Raw genomic sequence first — 22054 nt, forward strand, 5'->3', positions numbered from 1 at the left:
AGAAAACCCTGTATCAAAGGATCAAATGAAACATCTTTGCAGAGGCAACAAGCAAGATTCTGTGTGAAGTGTCAGAGATAAAAGAAATACTGCAATCACAGAAGAATCTTTCAGATGGTATGGATATATAGTTGTTGTCAGATAAGGATTTCAGTTTGATTTGGTTCACAGGAAAATTATTCCATTGCAATTTAAAAGGCCACATGTCATACGTCGTAAGGGGTATAACAAAAAACTCTTGAATATATTTCCAGCTATGCCCCTGGTAGTTACACAGTCTAGCAGTCTCTATCAAGGAGGAGACAGGCAGATATGTAAATAGGCCACATGTAAGACCTGTTCAGGGATATGACAATAAAGGCTTGAATTTATTTCCATATTTGGTATTTACACAGTTCACCGAGCCCTATCAAGATGGAGACAGGCATTGAAACGTTTGAAAGTGTTTAAAAAGAGACTAAAAAGCTAGAAAATTATGCCAGATCAGATCTATTTTTAATTCACGATGCAAACATCAGTGTATCAAAATGTAAAACACAAAGAACATACAATATCTACAGTCTAGTCTGCATTATAATTTTGTATTTAAGCATTTTTAATCCAGTTGGCCGGTTGAACTAAATATAAAGATGTTTTTTTTTATCCCACTAAAGATAGTAACTGGAAGGAAAGCAATGAATATGATGGTTCGCTGCGATAGTTTTGTTTCTATGTTTATATCAAAAATGAGGATTTACCCATTTTTTTTTTAGATGCCGTTATTATTAAAGCTGTAATCTCTGCAGTGACACTTAGACCATAATACATCCAATTTTTTAGATATGTATTCGCAGCATTTATTGTTCTGTATGCTGCTGGATTCTTTTGTTTCTTCCCTCCCAACACATCCTGTGCTTTTATTTTGAAGTCGAGCCCTGTGGCTGGGCCTGACACATTAGGATCCGCCCTTTTAACGAGGTAGCCATGGAGACCGCGCGAGAGCGAGGCAGCTGGTAGAGTTCTCACAGCGAGTGTTTCCGCACACCTCGAATAAAGAGCTGGCGAGCCGAGGACAGGGAACAACACAGCGGCGCGGACGGAACTAGACGACGAAAACTGTATTTTTTTCTTTCAATTCCGCCACATTCTCGTTTGGGTGTCGCCATTTTTAACGAGCGTTAATGCCTCGAATGTGAAGCGGTGAGAGGAGGGCTCGCTGCTGGTAACCTTTACGTTGGTGAGTTCTTTTTTTTTTTGTGGTTGTTTTTTTTTCTTTTTTTTCTCGCAAGCTAAGCACACATAGGCCACTACGAGATCTGCTGCTCTGCTTTTCCCTTTCTGCCTGTCCTGTATTTGTTGACTTCATGATTACAAACGGGGAAATAGTCCCTAATGCTAGGGTGAACGTTCAGCAATGTGTTAACGAGAATAACGAGCCTTGAGTTTTTGTGTCAGCTAACTAACCTAACGAAGTGTGCTGTTACAGTCACGAAGCTAGTCGTGATCCGCTCATTTCTATCAACGTCAAGATAACTAATCTAACTACATGTTTATGACATGTCTGCCGGTTTTAGCCGGCTTTGAGTATTTGTTAGCTAACGTACAGTTGCTTGACAAAGTGCTTATAGACACAATAAAACAGAAAACCGGCTCGTGTAGCTAGTTAACAGTTAACAGCTGTAGCCTTACTGTATTGTTACATTGTGGTCATGTGAACAACAGCAAGTACAAGCTAGCTGAATGACAGAAAAACGTCTCGTTGAATCCTGATTTTATGGCGTATTAACGACAGACTAACTGTAACAAATATCTTACAGCTCTAGCCTGTGTTGCCGTGGTTGTGTCTTTGTTTTTGTCTGAGTGTGTGTGTGTGTCGTCCTGGCAGCCCACCACACTCTTTGTTTAAATAGCTCGCAGTACAGTTGCACGTGTCGAAGCGTGTGACTCTGCTTCACAGCTGCAATGAAGCCAGTTGAACACGTTTCATACACTTACAGGGCTCGTATTATTGTTATGATCATTATTTTTGAATCTCGAGGGTCTGCCTGCCTGCTCGGATATTCCCAACGCTGTAATTTCCTACACCCCTCGCTTCATGTTCCAGTAAAAGTTTGAGTCGTTTCCTGTTGGCTTTTGTGAGGAAGAATATGACACATAACAAAAGCAAACTGTCAGGGAAGTCCAGATGTGAGCTGTTGCTTATCATTGTAATGAAGACTAAACATTTTGGGAGACCCTTTGAGCCAGGGAGAGGAAGGTAACGTTCCCCTTTTAAAGCAAACAGCCTTTTGAGTTGGCTAATGTTTTGATCAAATCATGGTGCACCACATGTTGTTGTTGTGGAGCTAGGGTTGGGGATATGATCTGCATTCCTAAAGACAGTTTTGCCACACAGTTTATACTGTGGTAGCTATCCCTGCTTTATTGTGTTTTAGTTTAGATATTTTCACTTCCTTGATGTGATGGGGTTTAGCCAAAAACGTTCAATCCCTTTTATCCACCGAGGGTCTCTCAATGTGCAAGCACCGTAACTGCTTTTTAACACAATTATCACTGCTGTTAATGAATTCAGCCAGCCTACAATAAGATTTTTGATGGTAAACATAATTTTATGCAAGGCAGTATGTCTTAACGTGCCTGCTTATGCTATTTTTATAATGTTTTTAAACACACTAAACTGTCGTATTATCAGAGTTTGACAATATACGATGTTTTCATAATATTTCAAGGGCAGCTTATTTATCTGGACAAAACTGATTAGAGTACATTTTTTTTAATGTCTCATAATCACTCACTTGACTCCCATTGTTCAGACTGACACATTTTGTTTTTACACATTGTCCACATTCTGGCATTCACAGAGCAACAAGCAGATATACAATGTGCAGCTTTAATGATTCTTAATTTAAAACCCATTGTGTTGCTGCAGTGAGATTTTTATAACTCCCAGTCCGGCATTCAGAGGCTTTTTCTGTTTGACAACATAGCTTAGAGAAAACATCTTGTGAGTAAAGATAAGAGCACTGTGTTTGGCTCCAATCCCATTCTCAGATACTCCAGCCTTTCACCGTTGTCAACATAACATTTGACAGCATTTCTCACACTTTGAGTATGTTTCCCTTGTATACTCTTGTTTCATCTAGCTCCTCTCTCCTTATGCTCTGTCTTTCTGCTCCCTTTTTCTCTCGTTTCCATCTTCCTGTCTCTTTCTGTCCCCTTTCTTGCGGCAGTACAGAGGGATGCTCAGCCACTGTGGGGCTTAACACTACATAATACTTCATAACAAAGACTCCTTTCTGTGCTGCCATGCAGAGCCCCATCTCTGGGCTCCCTCCGCAGGCCCAGGCGGGCTTTACCAGCAGCAGTAGCAGCACTGGGGCCTATCGGGTGGAAATCTCCTCCCGGCTGTTTCTTTGGCACACTGAATGCGCTCTGTTCCCGGACACATGCCTGTGCTGCTGCTCTCCTTGGCTCCCTTTGCATTCCAGGAGCCCCTGGCAGCTGAAAAACTGCAGAAGCAGCCTGTTGGCTGGCTGGTTGTCTAACTGGTGTCTGAAGTGGAGAGTTGCACAGGTTTTTCCCCATGTGGTGGACTAAATAGACTAAGTATTTATTCTTTATGAACCTCTACCTTCCTGATGCAGTGGGCAGAAGCACGTCTCACAAAATTGACAAATACCATTGCTATTTTCAAAAAAGTTCTCAAGAGCTGCAACACACAATTATTTGAATTAGTAATTATTAGGATTGCACAGTTAATCAATATGTCTACCACATCCAAATCACAAAAGTGTATAATTTTTTGATAATGGTAAAATGTTTGACAAAACAGCATTATAGTAAAGTACTGTAGTGCAGCAAAGCCTTTAAATCTTGTTTTCAGATGTAAATCATATTTATTTGGCACAAACAGACAAATGACATCATTGAGATTTTGATATTTATTGGTCAGTGAAAATGAAAATCAGAATGCCCCAGTGGTTAAATATTTTTTCAATGTAAGAGTAAAAAAGCAGATTTGACCTTGAAGAAGCTGCAAATTTGCGTTTTTAGCATTTTTTGGTTGATATGTAGAAATGACTTTGGCGAGTACAGTATTTTGGTAACCTACAAGTGCTGCAACCTGTCCAGATACGCAGCAGAAAATGGATGCACAATTGTTGAATCATTACAACTTTACGTTTCTTAAGGTTCAGTTTTCTTTTTCTGTCTTTTGTGTCAACACTGTGCTCATACCCTGGTTAGGTCTAGGCACATAAACCACATGGTTAGGGTAAGGAAAACACCTTGTTTTGAATAAGAATACATGTTTTGGTCCTCACAAGCTAGACTGGAAATTTTACCAGGGCCTCCTTAAAAATGTCCTGTGGTGTCACGTTTATAAATGATGATAGTTAGTGCAGCGGTTATGGGATTGTTTCTGTTTTCATCAAAGCAGCAACTACTAACCACACAGGACAAATCAGCGTTATTCTTTAATTTAGTTGATAATAAAGACCTAAAAGCACATAGAAACGCTGCCAGGCTTCTGGATCACCAGTCAGCCGTCAGTTTCCTGAAAGATTTCATGAACAGTGGCAGAGAAAATGGCATAATAAATGCAGGGTTTACAGAGAACCAATCTAAACGCAGATGGTGTTGTTATTCTATATCCAGTGCACTGTGCAATCAATCATTATGATACATTCAAGTCATATTTTAAATACTCTGGAACTAAAACATTGAGTATAACAACACACGTCTTGATTAATCATTAAAATAACATAGGACTTACATCAAACATAAAGATAAGTTGTAAGAAAATAAATGTCTTCATTTTCATCTGGCCCAGCATGATGTTCAGTTTCAACCCTGCTTTTTAGTGGACAACTTCAGAGCAGCTTTGTTCTGGTTGTGGCAGTAATTCCCGCTTAACGATGTCATTTTCCACTGTCTTGTTCAAATCTGACAGTGAGCTGCAACACTCTATTTAATTATTAAAAGAAGTTCCAGCCACTCAGAGCCTTACTTGCTATGAAACAAGGAAGTTGGCTTGTTCTTTTGTATGAAACCAGGTCATGTTTGCCTTTCTTGCAACATCTGTGTGTCTTTTAGTAGCCTTTGGTGCTTCAGATTCGATTAGACATATCGTAATAACTATAATTTAATGGGCTTGAATGTCAGCCATTTAAAATGGCTTTGAAATTAAACCGATAGCTATTCAAACATGCACTGTTTGACTCTACACACACCAACGTCATTACAAGCCCTAAATTGTGACCTGGATAAGCTAATGTTACCTGGTTACTTGCAGCTGTAGGCAGGAAGTGTTTGTTTGTGGTTGATACATCATTTTGTTCCAGGAAAAAGAAACAAAATCTCATGAAGGTTTAAAAAAGCAGCATAGTCTTTAATGCGATGTGTCAAGCTAATAATCTGACAGGAAACACAGAGAGGCACAAGTTAGAAAGTTGTCAACCAAACAATTTTTCACTGTCAAACTGCCTGTCGTGTTAGTAATCAATTAAAAGCATGAGCGAGAAGTCAGTGCATTAAAAGATCAGCTAAAATACCTTTTAAGGCTCTGAGCTATCTTGTTCCAGCTAATTGTAATGCTCTGTTTTGTGAGATACCTTAGCACTTTGTTAATGACTTTCTCCTTTCTTAGACGCTCTTGTGTGAAAGCAATTAGCCTGATTCTGCTTAAGTTTTCAGTTTGCTAACACACTGGACGGTCAATACTCTGCCCTCAGCTCTCTCCGGAGGTCATTCCTGCATTACAAATGCCATCCTAAGTGGTTGTTTACATCCCAACAAGCGCCTTTGAACATAAAGCATGTTACTTTTTGTCTTGACTTTGATTTTTATTTGTCGTTGATATTTCTAAGATGTTCATCTGGCAAGAACATCATCCGTGTTGGTTACATAGGGCATCTCTGTAACCCAGTGCTTTGATCCCAACATGGACAAATGAGAAAGCGTCTATGGATCAAATGGCTGGCACAGGTCCCCTACATGTGTTTTTGAGTGTCCGCCCTTTGGCTCAATGCGATACTCAAATTGTCCTGCCAAAACCGACTCACGTCACTATCTCCTGCTGCCTTGCTCCACATGCAGGTATGGCTCTCCATCCTAGTATTGTGGACATCACAAAGGTGGCAGGTAGTAGGGGATCCAGTTCTGTGTGTGGAGGGTTAGGGTTAGGGTGCTGCTTCATTTAAAAGTCCAAAACAATGCAAAAAGTATGGCTGATTTGACATATCTTGTAATTGCGCTTTGATCCATGCATAGTCGGAATGATAATTTTTGCATCCGGATTTTCCTTTTCACTCAAAAAACATTAAAATCATAACGATGTGTCATTAGTTTGAGCCTGTGCAAAACAAATATGTTGTCTTACATCTGGAGAACAGGATATGTAGGCCAGGTGTGCTCTGCAGCACTACAGTACTTCCTGTAATGCTGTTACCCTCTGTGATTTGGATATTGCACTTGGTCATGTGGCATATTGTGCAGCCCTACCTAACTACATACTGGTTGTGCGTGTGTGTTTCCATTTACTTCCCCCATCACAGTAGTCCTGGGTCTTCCGTGGCAGTGCCAGTAGCCATGCAGCCGATCTGCAATCAAATTCGCGACTCTCTAAGTGCAGCCATACCATTACTGTAGCCATTAGCTCAGCAGTCTTGTGTGACTGTAATGGGCCCTCTGCCTGTTCTTGAGGATATGCTGCCTGGCAGCAAGCTAGTTCCTTATAAAATGCAACTACTGCTACTTTATCCCACTCTATCAAAAACAACATGACCGAGCGATTGTGCACCTGCATCTCATTTATATAATGACAGTGTGAGTCTTGTTGTATCCCCCCAATCAACTGACAAATGCTTTTAAGAAGTTAGTTATGTTGGTTTCATGGAGAGAGATTTGTGAAGAGAGGATGAGGCTGTGCATATGGATGTGTTTTTCCTACCTCTGGTGCCATTTAAAGGTGTCTCACAGTAACTCTGCCGTCATCCAGCTGTTATCTAAATTCACTGTTTTCACTGTCACAGCAGATACCACTTAACTAAACTCACATCAAAGAATTAGTGGCGACGATGGCTGTATGTTGCATTGTCCGTGTCACGACCATGAAGCTGTACTTCACCGTACCGCAATGATTACAACTGACAGCCTACTACCTTTTATGTCTTGCACCCAGGGCTTGACGCTTAGCAATTTCCCAAGTAGCACGTGTGCTCCTAAGTTGAAAAATCTAGTGGCACACAAATAATTTTAGGGGCACGATGAAAAGTTACCAAATAATGTGTTTTTCTTTAATAAAATACAGAATGTTGAACAGATAAGCTGCTAAAGAATACAGGAGATATATCAGAATAAAGCACCTGATGTAGTTTACATAATTGAGACATCAAACTCCATCACAGCATATGGCAGAGTAGCATCGCAGCTGAGCAGAGGGTGGTATGGCATCTGTTTTTTCATTCAAGTGTAAAGTACTGTTCCCTCATTATCACATCTCTTTCATAAATACATTTAAGGAATTCCTGCATCAAAAGTTTTCATCTACATTTATCAAAGCACAAACTTATATTTAACAGAAAGACATATATTTGCTGCTCAGGCACCAGGGAGCAGTCGGAGCCATAAACTTATTGAAATGTTATTTATTTTATGATGAAGCTTAAGGAAAATGCAGCTCTCTCTGCCCATCGAGACTTTCACTAAAGTTGCAGTTGTAATCACTGTTTTGTTTTGCGCTGACTCTCTCTCTCTCTCTCTCTCTCTCTCTCTCTCTCTCTCTCTCTCTCTCTCTCTCTCTCTCTCTCTCTCTCTCTCTCTCTCTCTCTCTCTCTCTCTCTCTCTCTCTCTCTCTCTCAAGCTTTTAGCCTCTCTTGCCCTAAAGCTGCTACCTCATCAGCGGGGATCTTTTCCATGTTACATCATCTACAGCAGAGTGTAATGCCTGGTTTATTTAGTTAGATTTTGTGGCAGGGCCAAACATAGGGATGGAGGTGAAATCAGAGGAAGTCTCCTGCCCCTGCTGCAGCAATTGGTGTTTTTTTGAATAGAGACCTGGAAATTGTTTGTCTGGGAGCTGGTTAAATAGCATGAGGCCATTTAAGGAACTAAAACATGAGAAGAGGAAGTACACGTAGAGTCATTCATGCCATCGTTATCAGTAAACCAACTGTTACTTGATGACGTGCAGAGACAGCCTTCTCTCCGTCACTGTCTCTCTCTCTTAAAGTCTTTACAGCTCTCTCACTCTATTCCCTCCTGTCTCTCTGTGTTGCTTTTGGTTACATAATCCTCACTGAATGTTGATAGTAATCCGTGTCCTTTCCCTCCCCCCTCCCTCTCTATGTGGCCTGGACAGGTTAAGCCGTAGAGGACTCTCGCTGGTCGCCGGAGGAAAAGATGTGCGATGGAATGGTAGCGTTTCAGCCGAGAGCCCTTTCCTCCTCCTCTTCCTCTTCCTTCACCTCCTCCTCTTTAGCCCACAGGCTGGCTGCCTCCGTACTTCTCCTCCTCTTCACCCTGCTCCCTCATGGTCACGCATCAGGTAAGACACAGACACACATACCCACACATATTTTTTTTCTCCCTCTCCATCCCTGCTTCCGTATGTTACACATTGACTGAACCGCCATCTTTGCCCATTTCTTTTGAATTGATCATGGTTATTTTCCACCTCTGTCTTGCAGGTCAGTTAGATTAAATTGGCTTCCTTTTACTCTTGGTTCGGTCAGGTTGCTCTGCCTCCGAGCGGCAGCTGAGAGCTCAGTCTCACACAATCTGCAAATCCATTCACTGCCCTAATGAGTCACAACAGTGTTCCTCCGCTATTGAGTGAAACAGAGACATGATGTTGTCTGCGGTCACATTGCTGTCATAAGGTTTTAATCAGCTGTGACATTTACCGTCCTCTGAGAGCTTTTAGCACGAATAGCCAGCTCTGGTTGTTACTCCACAACAACCCTCAGATCAGGTTTTGTATTTCAGCCTCAGATCTAATATTATTATCTGAGTGTAAAATTGAACTGATTGTTGTTTAGTGGAAGGAAATTTTGTTCATACTTGGAAGTTAAAGTAAACACAAGAAGTTCAAGAATACACCAAGCAGCAGGGGACATGCAGAGCTTGTGTGTCTTCAAAAGAAATACAATCTTGATGACTTGTACTCACTGAACCCCTTCACTTGTGCCAGCTTTCCTTTCACTTCAGCCATCCAATGTTCCAGTCCCCTCCCCCCCAAACAAACACACACTACCTACCCACGTGAACAATCCACACACACACACACACACACACGCACTTCGCTCACATAGCCAGCTTGTGAAATGTGCCAGATGTCCTTGCCACAGAGAGGAGGCGGACTGTGTATGTGTGAATAATGTGTGTGAGCAGTGGTATAAGGCTCTGGGATGTTTTTAAAGTGTTAATTGATTTCCTTTCTTAAATGTCTGCAATAAGTGTGTGTGTGTGTGTGTGTGTGTGTGTGTGTGTGTGTGTGTGTGTGTGTGTGTGTGTGTGTGTGTGTGTGTGTGTGTGTGTGTGTGTGTGTGTGTGTGTGTGTGTGTGTGTGAGTGTGAGAGAGAGAGAGAAACAGCAACAGAAGGAATCGATGGGCGGATGGGCAGGGGGAGGGAGCCGCTGAGCCCAAGTGTATCCTCTCTCTCTCTTTTTCTCTCACTGTCTATCTCTCTGTCTCTCTCTCTATCTTATGTAATACACATGATTCATGTAGAGCCCAGAGGGGCTGGTATCACGCTCACGTTCTGCATCCAACACACTCACAAACACACACTGCCTACCAATACCAAGGAAATGTGTCCTCAAATCCCCAGCCCACGTGCTCTGTGCACTGTATTTGTGTGTATATACTTGTGTGTGCATGTATGCAAACCGCTTCACTCACTGTGGTTATTCATGGATGTTATGCATGTAACATACATTATGAGGAAACCCAAAAAGGCTGTGGAGACCAATGTTTATGACTGTTTTTGCATTACGTTGGGACAAATGTGCTCTCAAGAATTTCTTTACAGTATCCATAAAACACCTGTGCCTTTTAAGCCTGTCAGTCAACTGATGGAAAAGGACAGTTCCCCAGACTCCATGTTCACCACAAATACTTTTTTCAACTGGCAGTGTGATTTATGAACTGACTGAAGCTTTCTAGACCTACTGTCTCATTAGCTCCTTGAAGGAATTTGCATGGACAACACACCCAGACAAACACACGTTATATAGTTCATAGTTTCCTTCGTTTTCATATTGCCACTGGCAATATTTTATGTCGTAATTACTTTTCCAAAATGTAATGGAAAATTCTAGATGGTGCTTTGAGTGAACTGACTGGTTATTTGTAGGTGTTGTCATACCTGTGTCTTTCTTGCCTAATTACTTCCTTATTGTTTGCAAGAAGTTGTTTATGCTGACTCACAGTTTGAGAGTTCAGGCTCATCACAATGGTGTGCAATGCTTGATATTTGCTTTCTCGCATTTAATGAACTAGTGCAGTGCCCGTAAGAAAAATGTATTCCTATAGAAAAGTGGGAGGTTAAGTAGCTTTTTCATGGATGGCCAAATTAGGCTGTGTTTGAAGTTGGGACGTCAGGGATATTTAGGTTTGTTGTGAAATCCGATATTCCAGGGTATAATTGGCCGTTTTTGACTATTTTTGATTTTGCCATTATATTTCACCTTAAAAATTATTTACTTGGTGTCATCATTTTCAGCACAACCTCACATGTGTGACTGTACAGTTATTTTTTTATTTTGACATACTGTATTAACACAATGGACCTAAAATCACACAAAAAAACCCATAAAATCCGAGTAGAAAAAGTTAGATTTTCTTTACTTTAAACCACAAATATGTTTAACAAACCATTTTTTATTACTTATAATGCAAATATAAATTGTTGTTTGCTAAATATGTACATACATTTTAAAAATTTACAAAATTATATGTAACTATTTACATTTAAATGCAGGCAATGCTCATTCAGCCATCTCCTCACTGCTTTGACTCATTAAACAAAAAACCGACTCCACTACTAAACACACTACATAACACACTAACTATACACTCCAAACACGCTAAATGTCACAAATCTCTCAACTCACAATATCGCTGTCAATACACCGACCGTCGTTGCCTGTCATTCATCTGCCTACGTCCCTCCCACAACTTCCTGTTCCTCAACAACCAAACTTGCTGCTTGGACACTTTCGTGACAAAAGCCCGTTTTAACCGTTTCTTCTGCACCAGACACAAAGCAAACGTGACGGCAATGTTTGAGAAAAAGCGTGGTGGACATTATTTACCCTAAGTCCGGTTTTGGACGTGCCGGTGCGTGTGTGGGCTAGCGGCGACTTTGTTGTCCGCGCTTCTCCGGATCTCCTCAGACCCAAACAGACTTGGTCCGGACTCTTTTAGTCTCATTAATCCACAACAGTCAGTTTAGATGCACAGAACAGAACGGGACCGAACCGCCAGCAAAATCCCGGTCCAGCTCGTGCCACTGCAGGTATAAATCTGCTTGTTTCTTAAGGTGGGGGGGTCGCGGTGGGCTCTGCAGTGATTGGCTCTGGTGCGCACGTGACTGTGGTGGCTCCGGTGGACAATGCTCGCGAATGTGTAAAGCATTTATGAAATAATTTATTAACGGTATCATTGCAGTCCAAACAAATGCGAAGTCGCACACCCTTGAAACACGCAGCAGCCATGTTGTAAGTCTCAGGTCAGTCTGATACTGATCCGCAGAGATATTTGAGGAACACACACACACACACACACACACACACACACACACACACACACACACACACACACACACACACACACACACACACACACAGACATACAGAGATTCCTTGCTTTTATAGAGAGATATAAGCTAAAAAATATATTAACACTATCTGGGAAGCTGTGTTGAAATAAATCTCTTCCCTGACTTGTTAATGATGAATGAGTACAGTGGGGGGTTTTGGAATTTTTCAATCCAGGCGCTGTAGTATGAACTTAAATATTTAATCAAACATCACAAGCTACTTCTATTCAGAAAGGAAAGGTGATAACAGAAATAACAGAAACAAACAAAAACCCACTGCTCATTTCAAATGGTTTATATGTTGTTTTGCTTTTAGAAATAGTTATTGATGATAAAAATTGGGTTGTTTCCTTTCAGCAGTAGACAATAAAAGTGGATTTAAATCAGAACAGCTCAGATGGAAACATTAGAAGCGATAACAGCAATTGCAACACTCAAACAACAAAAACATGAATGGCAACACTGACAACATGAATATATGAAATTCAACCTATAATGAGACGTATTACCATAGGGGTGCGACACTCATTTTAAAGCCTTAAAGTCATCATGTTATTAGTTCTCCCGTTCACTAGCCGCCATCTCTCCTCTGCTCTCTATACATAATTCGCACAGGTAATCCCTTGACGTGTTCCAGGGATGGAGATTGCTCTGGAAATTTTCATGAATATGAAATGTCATCACTGCTGACAGGCTTATTCCAGACTCATACAAATAGCAGTGTGCTGTGTGAATAGAAATGGATGATAAAAAAAATATACTGTACAGCATTTACATACGAGCGCTGAGCTCTAAACACCAGAGACCAGCATACAGCACAGAGCAGCTTCTATTTCGGGTCTGTGGAGGTTTATGTGTCACTTAAACTCATTTTTTGTGGATATTACTCTTTTTGGAAATAAGGCCTTTGAGTGATAAGAAATAAGATGTAGAGACAGGATGATACACCGTAAGGGTTGAGGAACTCTTTGCTCACATTTTGCCTCGCTAAACAAAGAAAGGAAAAGCTTTAAGTTCCTGCATTGGTGACTTCATGTTCTCTGAGGAAAGGTCAGGACAACAATTTCTTATATCTGTTAATGCGCTCCGTTGGAACGCAATCACAAACCTGCTGCGGCTAAGGTATTTTTAGAGCCAATCACAGTCCAAGTCATGTCATGTCTTTTTTTTATGTGTCATTTAGCTGTTGAGTGTAAACAAGATTACCAGCAGGGTATCTGCTGAGCTAATGTAAATGTTGCGCTCAAATTTGTGTTTGAGATTACTGTGTATGATTACATTTGTGTTTATAATTCAGGACATTCTTCCCAAAATAGCAACATGCTCAACAAAAACATCCTCTGCATTCAAGCTGGATGCCAGTAAACAAACACAGCAACAAAGCGGCACCTTGGTTTCGTGTACTGTTTGCTAAGGATAAATGGCTTCAGACTGGAGGATTTTCAGGGCACAGTGCAAATATTGTTTGTTTCGTGACTTTTCTGAGTCTATCTGACATCCCACTAATGTTGGCTGCATAGAGCTCAGTTCCTAATATGGTGACAATTCCTTAGAGTGAGCCTTTGTGGTTTGTTCCAGAGGAAGTGGTCCTAGACAGTGAGTCAGAAACAGTAAAGATGAAAACTAAGGGCGCCAAAGGGTCTATTCACATGATCACACACCATGTTTTTTGCTCTAACAGTGTTATATACCAGGAGGCAAAAAGACTCGCATGATTCTTGTGGGTCCACTTAAATAGATAAACGATACCCTCTGAAAAGCCATTGTCTTGTGAAGTTGAGTTAAAGCTGGACAGGAAAGTGCCAGTGAGGACCAGAAGTCTCCCACAAACAAGCCCGCTGTGTGCTCTGTGTGGCGGTGACGTTTATATATGTTCATGTGTGAGAACGGGAAATGGCTTTCAGCAGGCTTGGAAGAAAAGTGGAGTCAATGGGGTAGAGAAGAGAGCAAGGTGAAGGGGGGTAGGGGAGCAAGAAAAGGAGCAGAGAGCTGCCTTTGTAATTTCCTCTGAGATTTGTGTTTGTTTTTGACAATCGATTGTTATCCATTCTTGGCTTGAGTTGAATAAATTTTTCTCCACCTGATGAAGGCCTATTGCACAAACAGATCCCTTTGTTTTGGCAGGTCTTGCATCAATGTGATGGACCTAACCAAGAATATATGGATGTTTGCTTGTAAGTTGAGTTGCTTAAGAAAAAAAAAGTACTTGACAACTCCCTTTTTCTCTGTAATAACAGAGCAGACTCCAGCGGCTAGCATAGCGTCATAGCTCTGACCACAGAGGAAAATATCTGAATGGGCCACCATGCCCTACTTCTGGCATCTTAAACAGCTGTAGTCTTTGAAACTTGTTGCTTTCTGAAGCCAAACAAAATTGTGTGTGGCTGTACAAAAACCCCCAACCAACAGTGTGCAGACACGCTTGCACACTGTTGGTTTCTCCTCGCAGAACGTTTGCTAGATAGGCTGGGTTTACAAACATTGCAGCCCGAGGGGATGGGGGAACAGTGGGTCCAGTGCAATTAACTGTTCAGAATAGTCCCCTGAAGTCCTGTTAGCAAGGCTGTTAGCAGGCAGGCAGGAGTAAAGTAATATGTTGGCTACTGGCTCCTTTCTGAAATGTGAGAACAAAGAGGGCTTTTAGGGGGGTGTTGGAAGCCACAGGCCAAACCACTGCAAGCTGCTGCCCCACTAGATCACCAGTCTGCAATTAGGACTGTGAACTGTGTGTGTGTGTGTGTGTGTGTGTGTGTGTGTGTGTGTGTGTGTGTGTGTGTGTGTGTGTGTGTGTGTGTGTGTGTGTGTGTGTGTGTGTGTGTGTGTGTGTGTGTGTGTGCGTGTAACTGAGTATATTGAGCCCAGAGCAGCCCCCTTTTCTATGTCTCTGTTCTTCCATCTCGCTCTCTTTAAGGCTTCAGCCATTAGCCAGGTGAGACCAGAGCCCATTAGAGGCCGTTGGTTGAATCCATCAGCCTTTCTCTTTCATTACCTGTGTGTTTATCACTTGAGCCATCACTTTCTGCTCTCACCCTTTGCCATTTAACAGCTCTCACACCCAATCAAGCCCTGAAGGGAAACTTTAAACGCCTCACCAGATAGAAAAAAAAAAATACTCCATGGAAACAGATACGGCAGTGCGGACAGGCAACGCAGTACCGTTTCATTCACTTTGTATGGTTGATCAAACAGTTCCATTACTTGGTGAAGATCACAGATGGCCAGGATTATTGTAAGCTACACAGCACCTCGTAACGCTAAGCTTATCATCGGATGTGATTTTTATTCACTGAATCCCACATTTTATTACTTCTATTAAGATTTTATTTACCATTCTGTGTGTCTGTTATCATATTTTTGTCTTACAGAGTTTTTACAGTTTTTGTGTGTGCGGTGTGCTATTTGCCGTTTTCTTATTCCTCCCCTGGTGACAGGTGCCATGCGGTAAAGGTTAATGAATGTCAAAGCAAGGGAGTGGTGGCACTGGCACACAACCGGTCAATCTGATAACATACAAAATAGGTTAAGATACATGGAGCAGCATTTATAAACCAGCTCTCTTACTGATTATTTGCTAATGCAATATAAAATATAATATTAAAAAGCCAGTTACTTTTAAAAACAACGTATACTTTGCATTGCTCAAATCTTTGTTTTCTCCGGCACTTGAAGATTATTCTGAAGTAACATTAAAGCCGGAGAGACTAGATTTGTAAATTGTTTTTCTGTGAAACGTGTGCAGTTGTCTGAAGCAGCAGGCAGTCATAATGATTTCCAAAGGGCCTCATCTGTGGGACCAGCCTGCTGAGTAGAGGACATCTCTGACTAATGAGCTGCTAAATATATCCCCCAGTTTCTCCTGTCTTCTGTTGCTTCTGCTTCAGTTCTTTCTTTCAGTCTTTTAATCATCCTTCTTTCTCTTATTTTGTGTTTTTACCATCATTGTACTTTTATGTATGTTTTGTATTCTTTTGGATTTGCATCATCAAGCTGTCTCCTCAAACTCTTGCCAAAGTACATATCCATAATCTCTCTCTTATTTGACTTTTTTCTTTGTCTGTCTTGTCTTTGGTCCCTCCTCTCTCACCTACTCTTTGATTTGTGTGTTTTCTGGCCCACTGAAACGATGTGGGCTGATTTTTTTCTTCAACACATCGTTAGTCAACAGCAGCATCCTGTTCAAACAAGTTCATCAGCTTAAGACACAGAGCATCCTACACAGTTATGCTGAATTTGCCAATGGTTGAGACATCCAAACCGCGCCAGACTGTGTGCAACAGTGTCAGAGCTCATGACACAGGCATAGCACGAATGGTTTGCTAAAAAATGATATCTTGCTGACAAGTTGAAAGCTTGAGGTTTGTCTGTGGCTTTAACCAAATTTCCATAATGTTATCAGGAAAACTGTAAACAGTAAACTACTGACATAAAGTGCACAAACATCCACATCTGGCTTGCTTGATGCTTCACAATAAAGCTTTCTAGTAGAGTTGAGCAAACAAGTAAAATGTGCCAATATCCATTCTCATGATGAAGGAAAACCTTTAATGGGTAGCTAACTGAAGTTTATTATTTGAATTTTATAATAGTTTCCTCGCTCCTGTGATCAAAAACATTCATTTGAAGTTCAGTACTGACACTGTTCTGGCAACTTCTGATTAACCCATATCAGAATGGAGTTGTAGGGATAACATGTTGTAGGCTAACCCAGAAGCTAGCATTCCTCTTTTTCCCTCAAAAAGTTTATGATGCATTTTTTAAAGCAAAACTTGCAACCTAGGGTCTTTTTGTGAATGTACCAGAGTCTAACTTTTGTTTAAAAGCATAATTACGGCAAAAGCGCCACTTTTAAGATTGGCCGTATTTTCATTTTTGGGTCATAATCATTTTCAATGGGAGTGCAAGGGGCACTAATATGATAGTATCTAAATCGCTATTTTTAAAACACTATGAAGGCTCAACACACCATGAAACTTTGCTCGTATCACTAGGGTCTCTACACATGAACTCAAGCATTGAGAACATTGTTTGTGTACACAGAGTTTACTAAAAAGAAAGTTTTTGAACAACTCACTTTACCAGTTGTTTTTTCCGCTCGCCGCCATCTTGCCAGTCGAGAAGTGTCGATCTCTGAATGCGAATAACAGGGAGGAGAGTAAAGGTGGAAAGCTCCTAAAGCCTGCTGGGGTGGGTCACCACTTCCAGTTGATTTTGGGGACATGGAAAAAAGTTTGTAGCACTGTCCGATTCATGGATATGTCCTGCGACGTCCTGTGATTTATTAAGGAGGGGAAATCTTCAACCCTCCTCCCTGTTACGTCGCAGGACATATCCATTCCAGGAAGGATATGGATATGGATAATTTAGTTCGCTGAATAGATACAGAAAAGGGCATACTCACTCGTATATACTTTCTAGTGGCCTCATGGCTGTTAATAAACAGCAGCAGCAGCAGCAGTAAATGTTTGGCTTGCATTAACACTATCTTAAAACAGCAATTACATCTCCAAGCCGCAGAACATTTTAGGTTAGACAGCAGCTCCTAAATTACTGACAGCTGGATTTAACAAGAATGTTTTTCAAACAGCGTTTTCTCCTTAGCCGCCTGCATGACCATCGGTTTAGCGCAAGAGTGGCGGCTTACGTGTTTCGACTGAAATGTCGACAGCCTGCATGGTTATCACCTGCTGAGAATCCACAGTGGACTACCGAGCGGAAATGCATACAGTCATGCTTCAACATGCCACAGCTGTAGAAAGATGGTGAAAATGAGCCAACACTGTACTGCAGCAGGCACAACCCTTAATCTGTTGATTCAGCTTTTACCTTTAGTCCAACTTTAGCTTTGTCAGAAGCTCTCTGTTAGTTTATTCCTAAATAAATTATCTAAAGTGCATATAGAGGCTACTCAAACACAGCCAGTCTTAGGCAGAAAAATAAAGTTAACCACTTGATCTGACGGACTCGCTGATATTGAGCTGAGGGGAAGGGCTGGGCTCTACATGTGCTATCCTGCCGCATGTGCTTTGCTGGCTGTCATGGGTGGATATGGTGTACAGCTGTTTCTCTTTAACTGAGTGCATTTCAGCAGAAAAGCCATTTCTTTTCCTGCTTTAGTAGATGTTTAATTGAGATTGTAAATAAGGGTAGTAGAGGGGATGACACTCCACAATTGATGATTCTTGCTGATCTTTCTCCAGAGTGAAGTCAGAGCCTAGAGTCTTAATCAGACCAGCATCTGTGGAGCTGTAATGGAGTTCTGTGCATAGTTGCTGACTCGCATGCCTTACCCTGTGTCCCCACTTTAAGCATGCCCTCTCTTGTTCCTACACAACCTTTTTGGCACATCTTGTATTCACTTTTTCCTGTGACTACATTGTACATGTCGTGGACTCATTTTTTGCCAGCAGGATGTCCTAATATTTCCCATATATCTTATTATTTCCTGTTTTTTTTGTTTTGTTCTGTCTAGTCCTATCCTTCCAACTGTAACCAGTCCATTAGATTGAGTGTTGATATGTTTAGTGGCCAGTTGGCTTAGCTCCACTCTAATGCCCTCTGTCCTTATTACATCATCTGTAAACAGCTCTCTGGAACAAACAACAGCCAAATGGCGAAGGCCTTTGTATAGGCTGCACTTGAGTCCATTTGGATAATTGTGTTGATGAGAAGCATGCATGTCTCTGTATCTGTACCCATCTGGTTGTATGTTTGTACATCTATGAATTAATTCCTCAAATTTATATCAGATAAAAAAAAAAAGGCAACAGAATCCAAAGATGTCTTTTATTTGCCAGCTTAGTCTGACCTGTGCCCCAAAAGCACAGATGATTAGTTTATAGAGAGAAAAGTGACCAACTCATAGTAATTGAGAAGCTGCAACCTCCATATATTTGGTGTATTGACTGATAAAGGAGGGAAACAATTATCATAACTGGATGATTAATTCTTTGATACTTGCTTTTTTTTAAAAAAAAAAACATGTTCTCTTTAACAGCTTGTGTTTGTATGTGTGGGCTGAAGTCCTCATTAACTGTAGATTGTTGCAGTTGTGGTTGGGCTTGAGTCACAAATTCGATTATTTATAATTCACTTGGCACATTTGAAAATAACATGAAACGTGTGACTTTCTTCTGACGCGTTTGATGACTAAAGGCTTGACTTGACTAGGTTGCAATATTTATTTCAGTTTGTGTAAGTAAATAACTATGTTGTCTATTGTTGATTGTGCTGTGTTTCCTTTCACACACAGTCGGTTACTGAGGTGTGTAGGTGATGTTACTGTGCTCTTCATGCTGGCAGCAGTCCCATCCAGGCTTTGGAAGAGTTTCATATCTGTGTTTGAGTCCATGAAAGGTTTGCTGTGTTGGAGGTCTAGCAAACAATATAAAGTGCACTTTGTATCTTCTTCATGATGATAAGCAGTAGTTTATTAGTAACTCTCTTACTGGACTTTTCAACTTGTATTTTTGGCTTGAGTCAGATTTGCCCACCAAAATGTTTGCACTTGAGCAACTTGTATAACTGTTAAACTAAAGGTTTCAGTATTATTATCTTGTGTATACATGTGTCATCAAGCCATGATTATTAACTTGAAGAAAATGTTCAAAGTTAAAACATCTTGAAAACTTGTAAAACTTGTCTTAACTTGGCTTGCCTGGCTTTTACTTGAGGCTAATGGATGGTTGCCAAGGAGATTAATATTATTTTTGTCAATGTTTCGTTTCTGTCAAATACAGGTATGCTGCTTTTTCCCAGTCTTTCTTCTCTTTTTCGGTAGCACTAACATGGTGACAGCAGTGATTGGGGATGTCCTGTTTTAGGCGCTTGATCAAGATCCAAGTCCTTGCACTGTGAACATGCTGATAAGTATTTTGTATTTTGGGCCTGTGGCTGTTAATATTCTCAGAATTATGTTCATTGGGAACAGAAGTTGCCATACCAAGAGCAAAGAAAGATTCACAGTTACATTCCCGGTCAATGCAAACACACAGTATGTTGGTACGAGGTGTAAACCCACCAGGATGTTCACCCATTAGTTTGTGGACTGCTAAGACCTTGAGATTGGCTTGGCACATTGGTTTTCAGAGCCAGAAGAGACCTGAGGACATACTGTGGTAGCAACCTGTCATTCCCAAGTTAGCCTGCTTTATTGTCTATTTGAATTTAAATGGGACCATAGTTTAAAAAATGCCATGCCATATTGACGAAGACTGGAAACTAGGAATAAAGACCATAAACTCCGAAGAAACTGTTTACTGAGGTAATAAATCAAGATAGCAGTAAGGCCATTTTCTCATAAGCGCACAGACAATCGGGCCTCTTTTTTAAAAACAGTTGTACAGTTGCGCCATGCATGTTTTAAGTACTTCGGCATTGGCTTCACTTTTCAGACTTAGAAGCTCTGGCCAGATTTGATACAGTCAATGGTAAGTTCCTTCTGTCGTAAAAAAAATACTAGTCACACACTGACAACATATCACTTTTCTCAGCGGAGCATATGTTCAGAGGTTGTACTCTGGTTGGTGCAATTTGATCACCCTCTTGAAAACTTGCTGGAGCAGTTGCTCTGACAAAGTTCAGTTTGGGTACTTTCAAAGTGTACGTGAATTGTAAAAAGCTGTTCGAACACTATATGAGTCTTCCTGTGCTCTATTGAAAGCTGCTTCCTTCATAGCCACTGCTGTGAACATGTTCAACAACTCAGATGTCCCCATAAAAAGAAAAGAAAAGAGCAACTAGCCGCAGACTGAATCATGGTTTACTGTGGTTTAAAATAACTATCAATAGACTTAAACTGCCCACACCTAACTCATGCTATGAACATATCAGCGTGCCAGCCTTGGATTATCTCCCTGACTTTCACCTTCAGCAAATGTTCCAGGCTCAGCACTCATACCTCGGCTGGCTGCTGAAATATGATCAGCCCACAGTTGCATTGACAGTTTTTTGGGAGGGGGTTCTGTGTGTGTCTGAACACATGCATGTGTGTGTAGGAGGGGTCCCACACACTCTTTTGTTTTCCTCTGAAAGCTGAGAAGAAGGAATGTCTGGCTCCCAGCTGTCCTTAGCAGTGAGGGTGATGGAAGCAGAGAGACGGGGGGGCTCACTGTTCGCATTCGCTAACATCCTCCCATCTGTTCCTCGAGGGCAGCAGAGTGTGTGTGTATGCCTGTATCTCGGGGTTGGAAATAGGGTCACACAATGGTGCTCCCCCTTGCCCTCAACCGCTTTGGCCTCCCATGCATATTTAACCCTTCAAATGCAAAGTTGTCTGTTGTCCTGTTCGGAGGCACGCTGCTTAAATCTGTCACTGTGCCCCATCCCTCAGTGAGTGGGGACAATGGGTTGTAATGGCAGCACACGTGGCTTGCTAAATGCATTGGAACAGCAGGGGAGAAATGGGTGGGGATATGGAGGATGTGGTGTCTGTTAAGAGACTTCCTTCACCCTGGGTGTATGCAGCATGTGTGTTTTGCAGCTGCGGGAAGATGTGTTGTGAGTGGGCAGCTGAGTTCTCTGGAAATGCTCTTCTGGAAGCCCTTGACTCATGTTTTCTGGCAAATTTCCTGTTTACTGTACAAACGACACTGTTGGCTATGACACCAGTGTGCTATACGGACACTGGCTGGCCTTTTTAGAGTGTATGGAGAAGATATATGTGCCCACACTCAGATTCGTACCCTTAATCATTCACACAACACAGATAGGATGGCAGTGAGCAGTACAAACCTGCTGTTTACAAAGGCGCCTTGGGACACTTGCAGCCTACACTTGCATAGAGAGTAAACTCTCCGCCTGGATCTCTGTGTACTCCGGCAACTCCCTCACAACGCCTCCCTGTCTTTCATCCTCCTCCGCCTCCCCCCTTCCTCCTCAGTAAGGTCCCTCCACCTTCTCCCCAGAGGCCCTCGGTGTGCATTTAAAAAAAAAAAGGTTTTCATGCTTTAAGGTTTCAGCTTTGTTCTGCATTCTTTCTTCCCTACAGTATAAAAGTCCAGCTTCATAAGCTGTTATTTTTTCTAATTTTCTTTCCCATAACCTTTCCCCTTGTTCAACAAAATCTGTTTTTGAGTCATGGCCCAGCTGTTATGAGTGCAGAGAATATGAAAGCAGAAGTAAGTGTGTTTGCGTCAGTGTTTAAGCATGACGACTTCTCACTGACTTGCAGTAGAACGTGACACAACTAGTATCACTCACCCAGACATTAGGCAACCTATGTTACTGGTACCAGTGTCACACTCAGGTCAGTGAAC

The 22054-nt window shown here is 41.5% G+C and overlaps 1 protein-coding gene across 1 annotated transcript in view; it reads left to right on the forward strand.

Annotated features, from left to right (window-relative positions):
• Positions 1 to 952: 952 nt before the first annotated feature.
• Positions 953 to 22054, forward strand: part of susd6 (sushi domain containing 6) — a 36538-nt gene continuing 15436 nt past the window's right edge. Inside the window, exons 1-2 of the mRNA XM_030404830.1 lie at positions 953 to 1216; positions 8339 to 8524. Of these exons, the coding sequence (XP_030260690.1) occupies positions 8380 to 8524 (145 nt within the window). The 5' untranslated portion in view covers positions 953 to 1216; positions 8339 to 8379. The remainder of the gene's footprint in view (positions 1217 to 8338; positions 8525 to 22054) is intronic.

The sequence above is a fragment of the Sparus aurata genome, chromosome 22 (genome assembly GCF_900880675.1).
Source record: "Sparus aurata chromosome 22, fSpaAur1.1, whole genome shotgun sequence".
Classification (NCBI taxonomy): domain Eukaryota; kingdom Metazoa; phylum Chordata; class Actinopteri; order Spariformes; family Sparidae; genus Sparus; species Sparus aurata.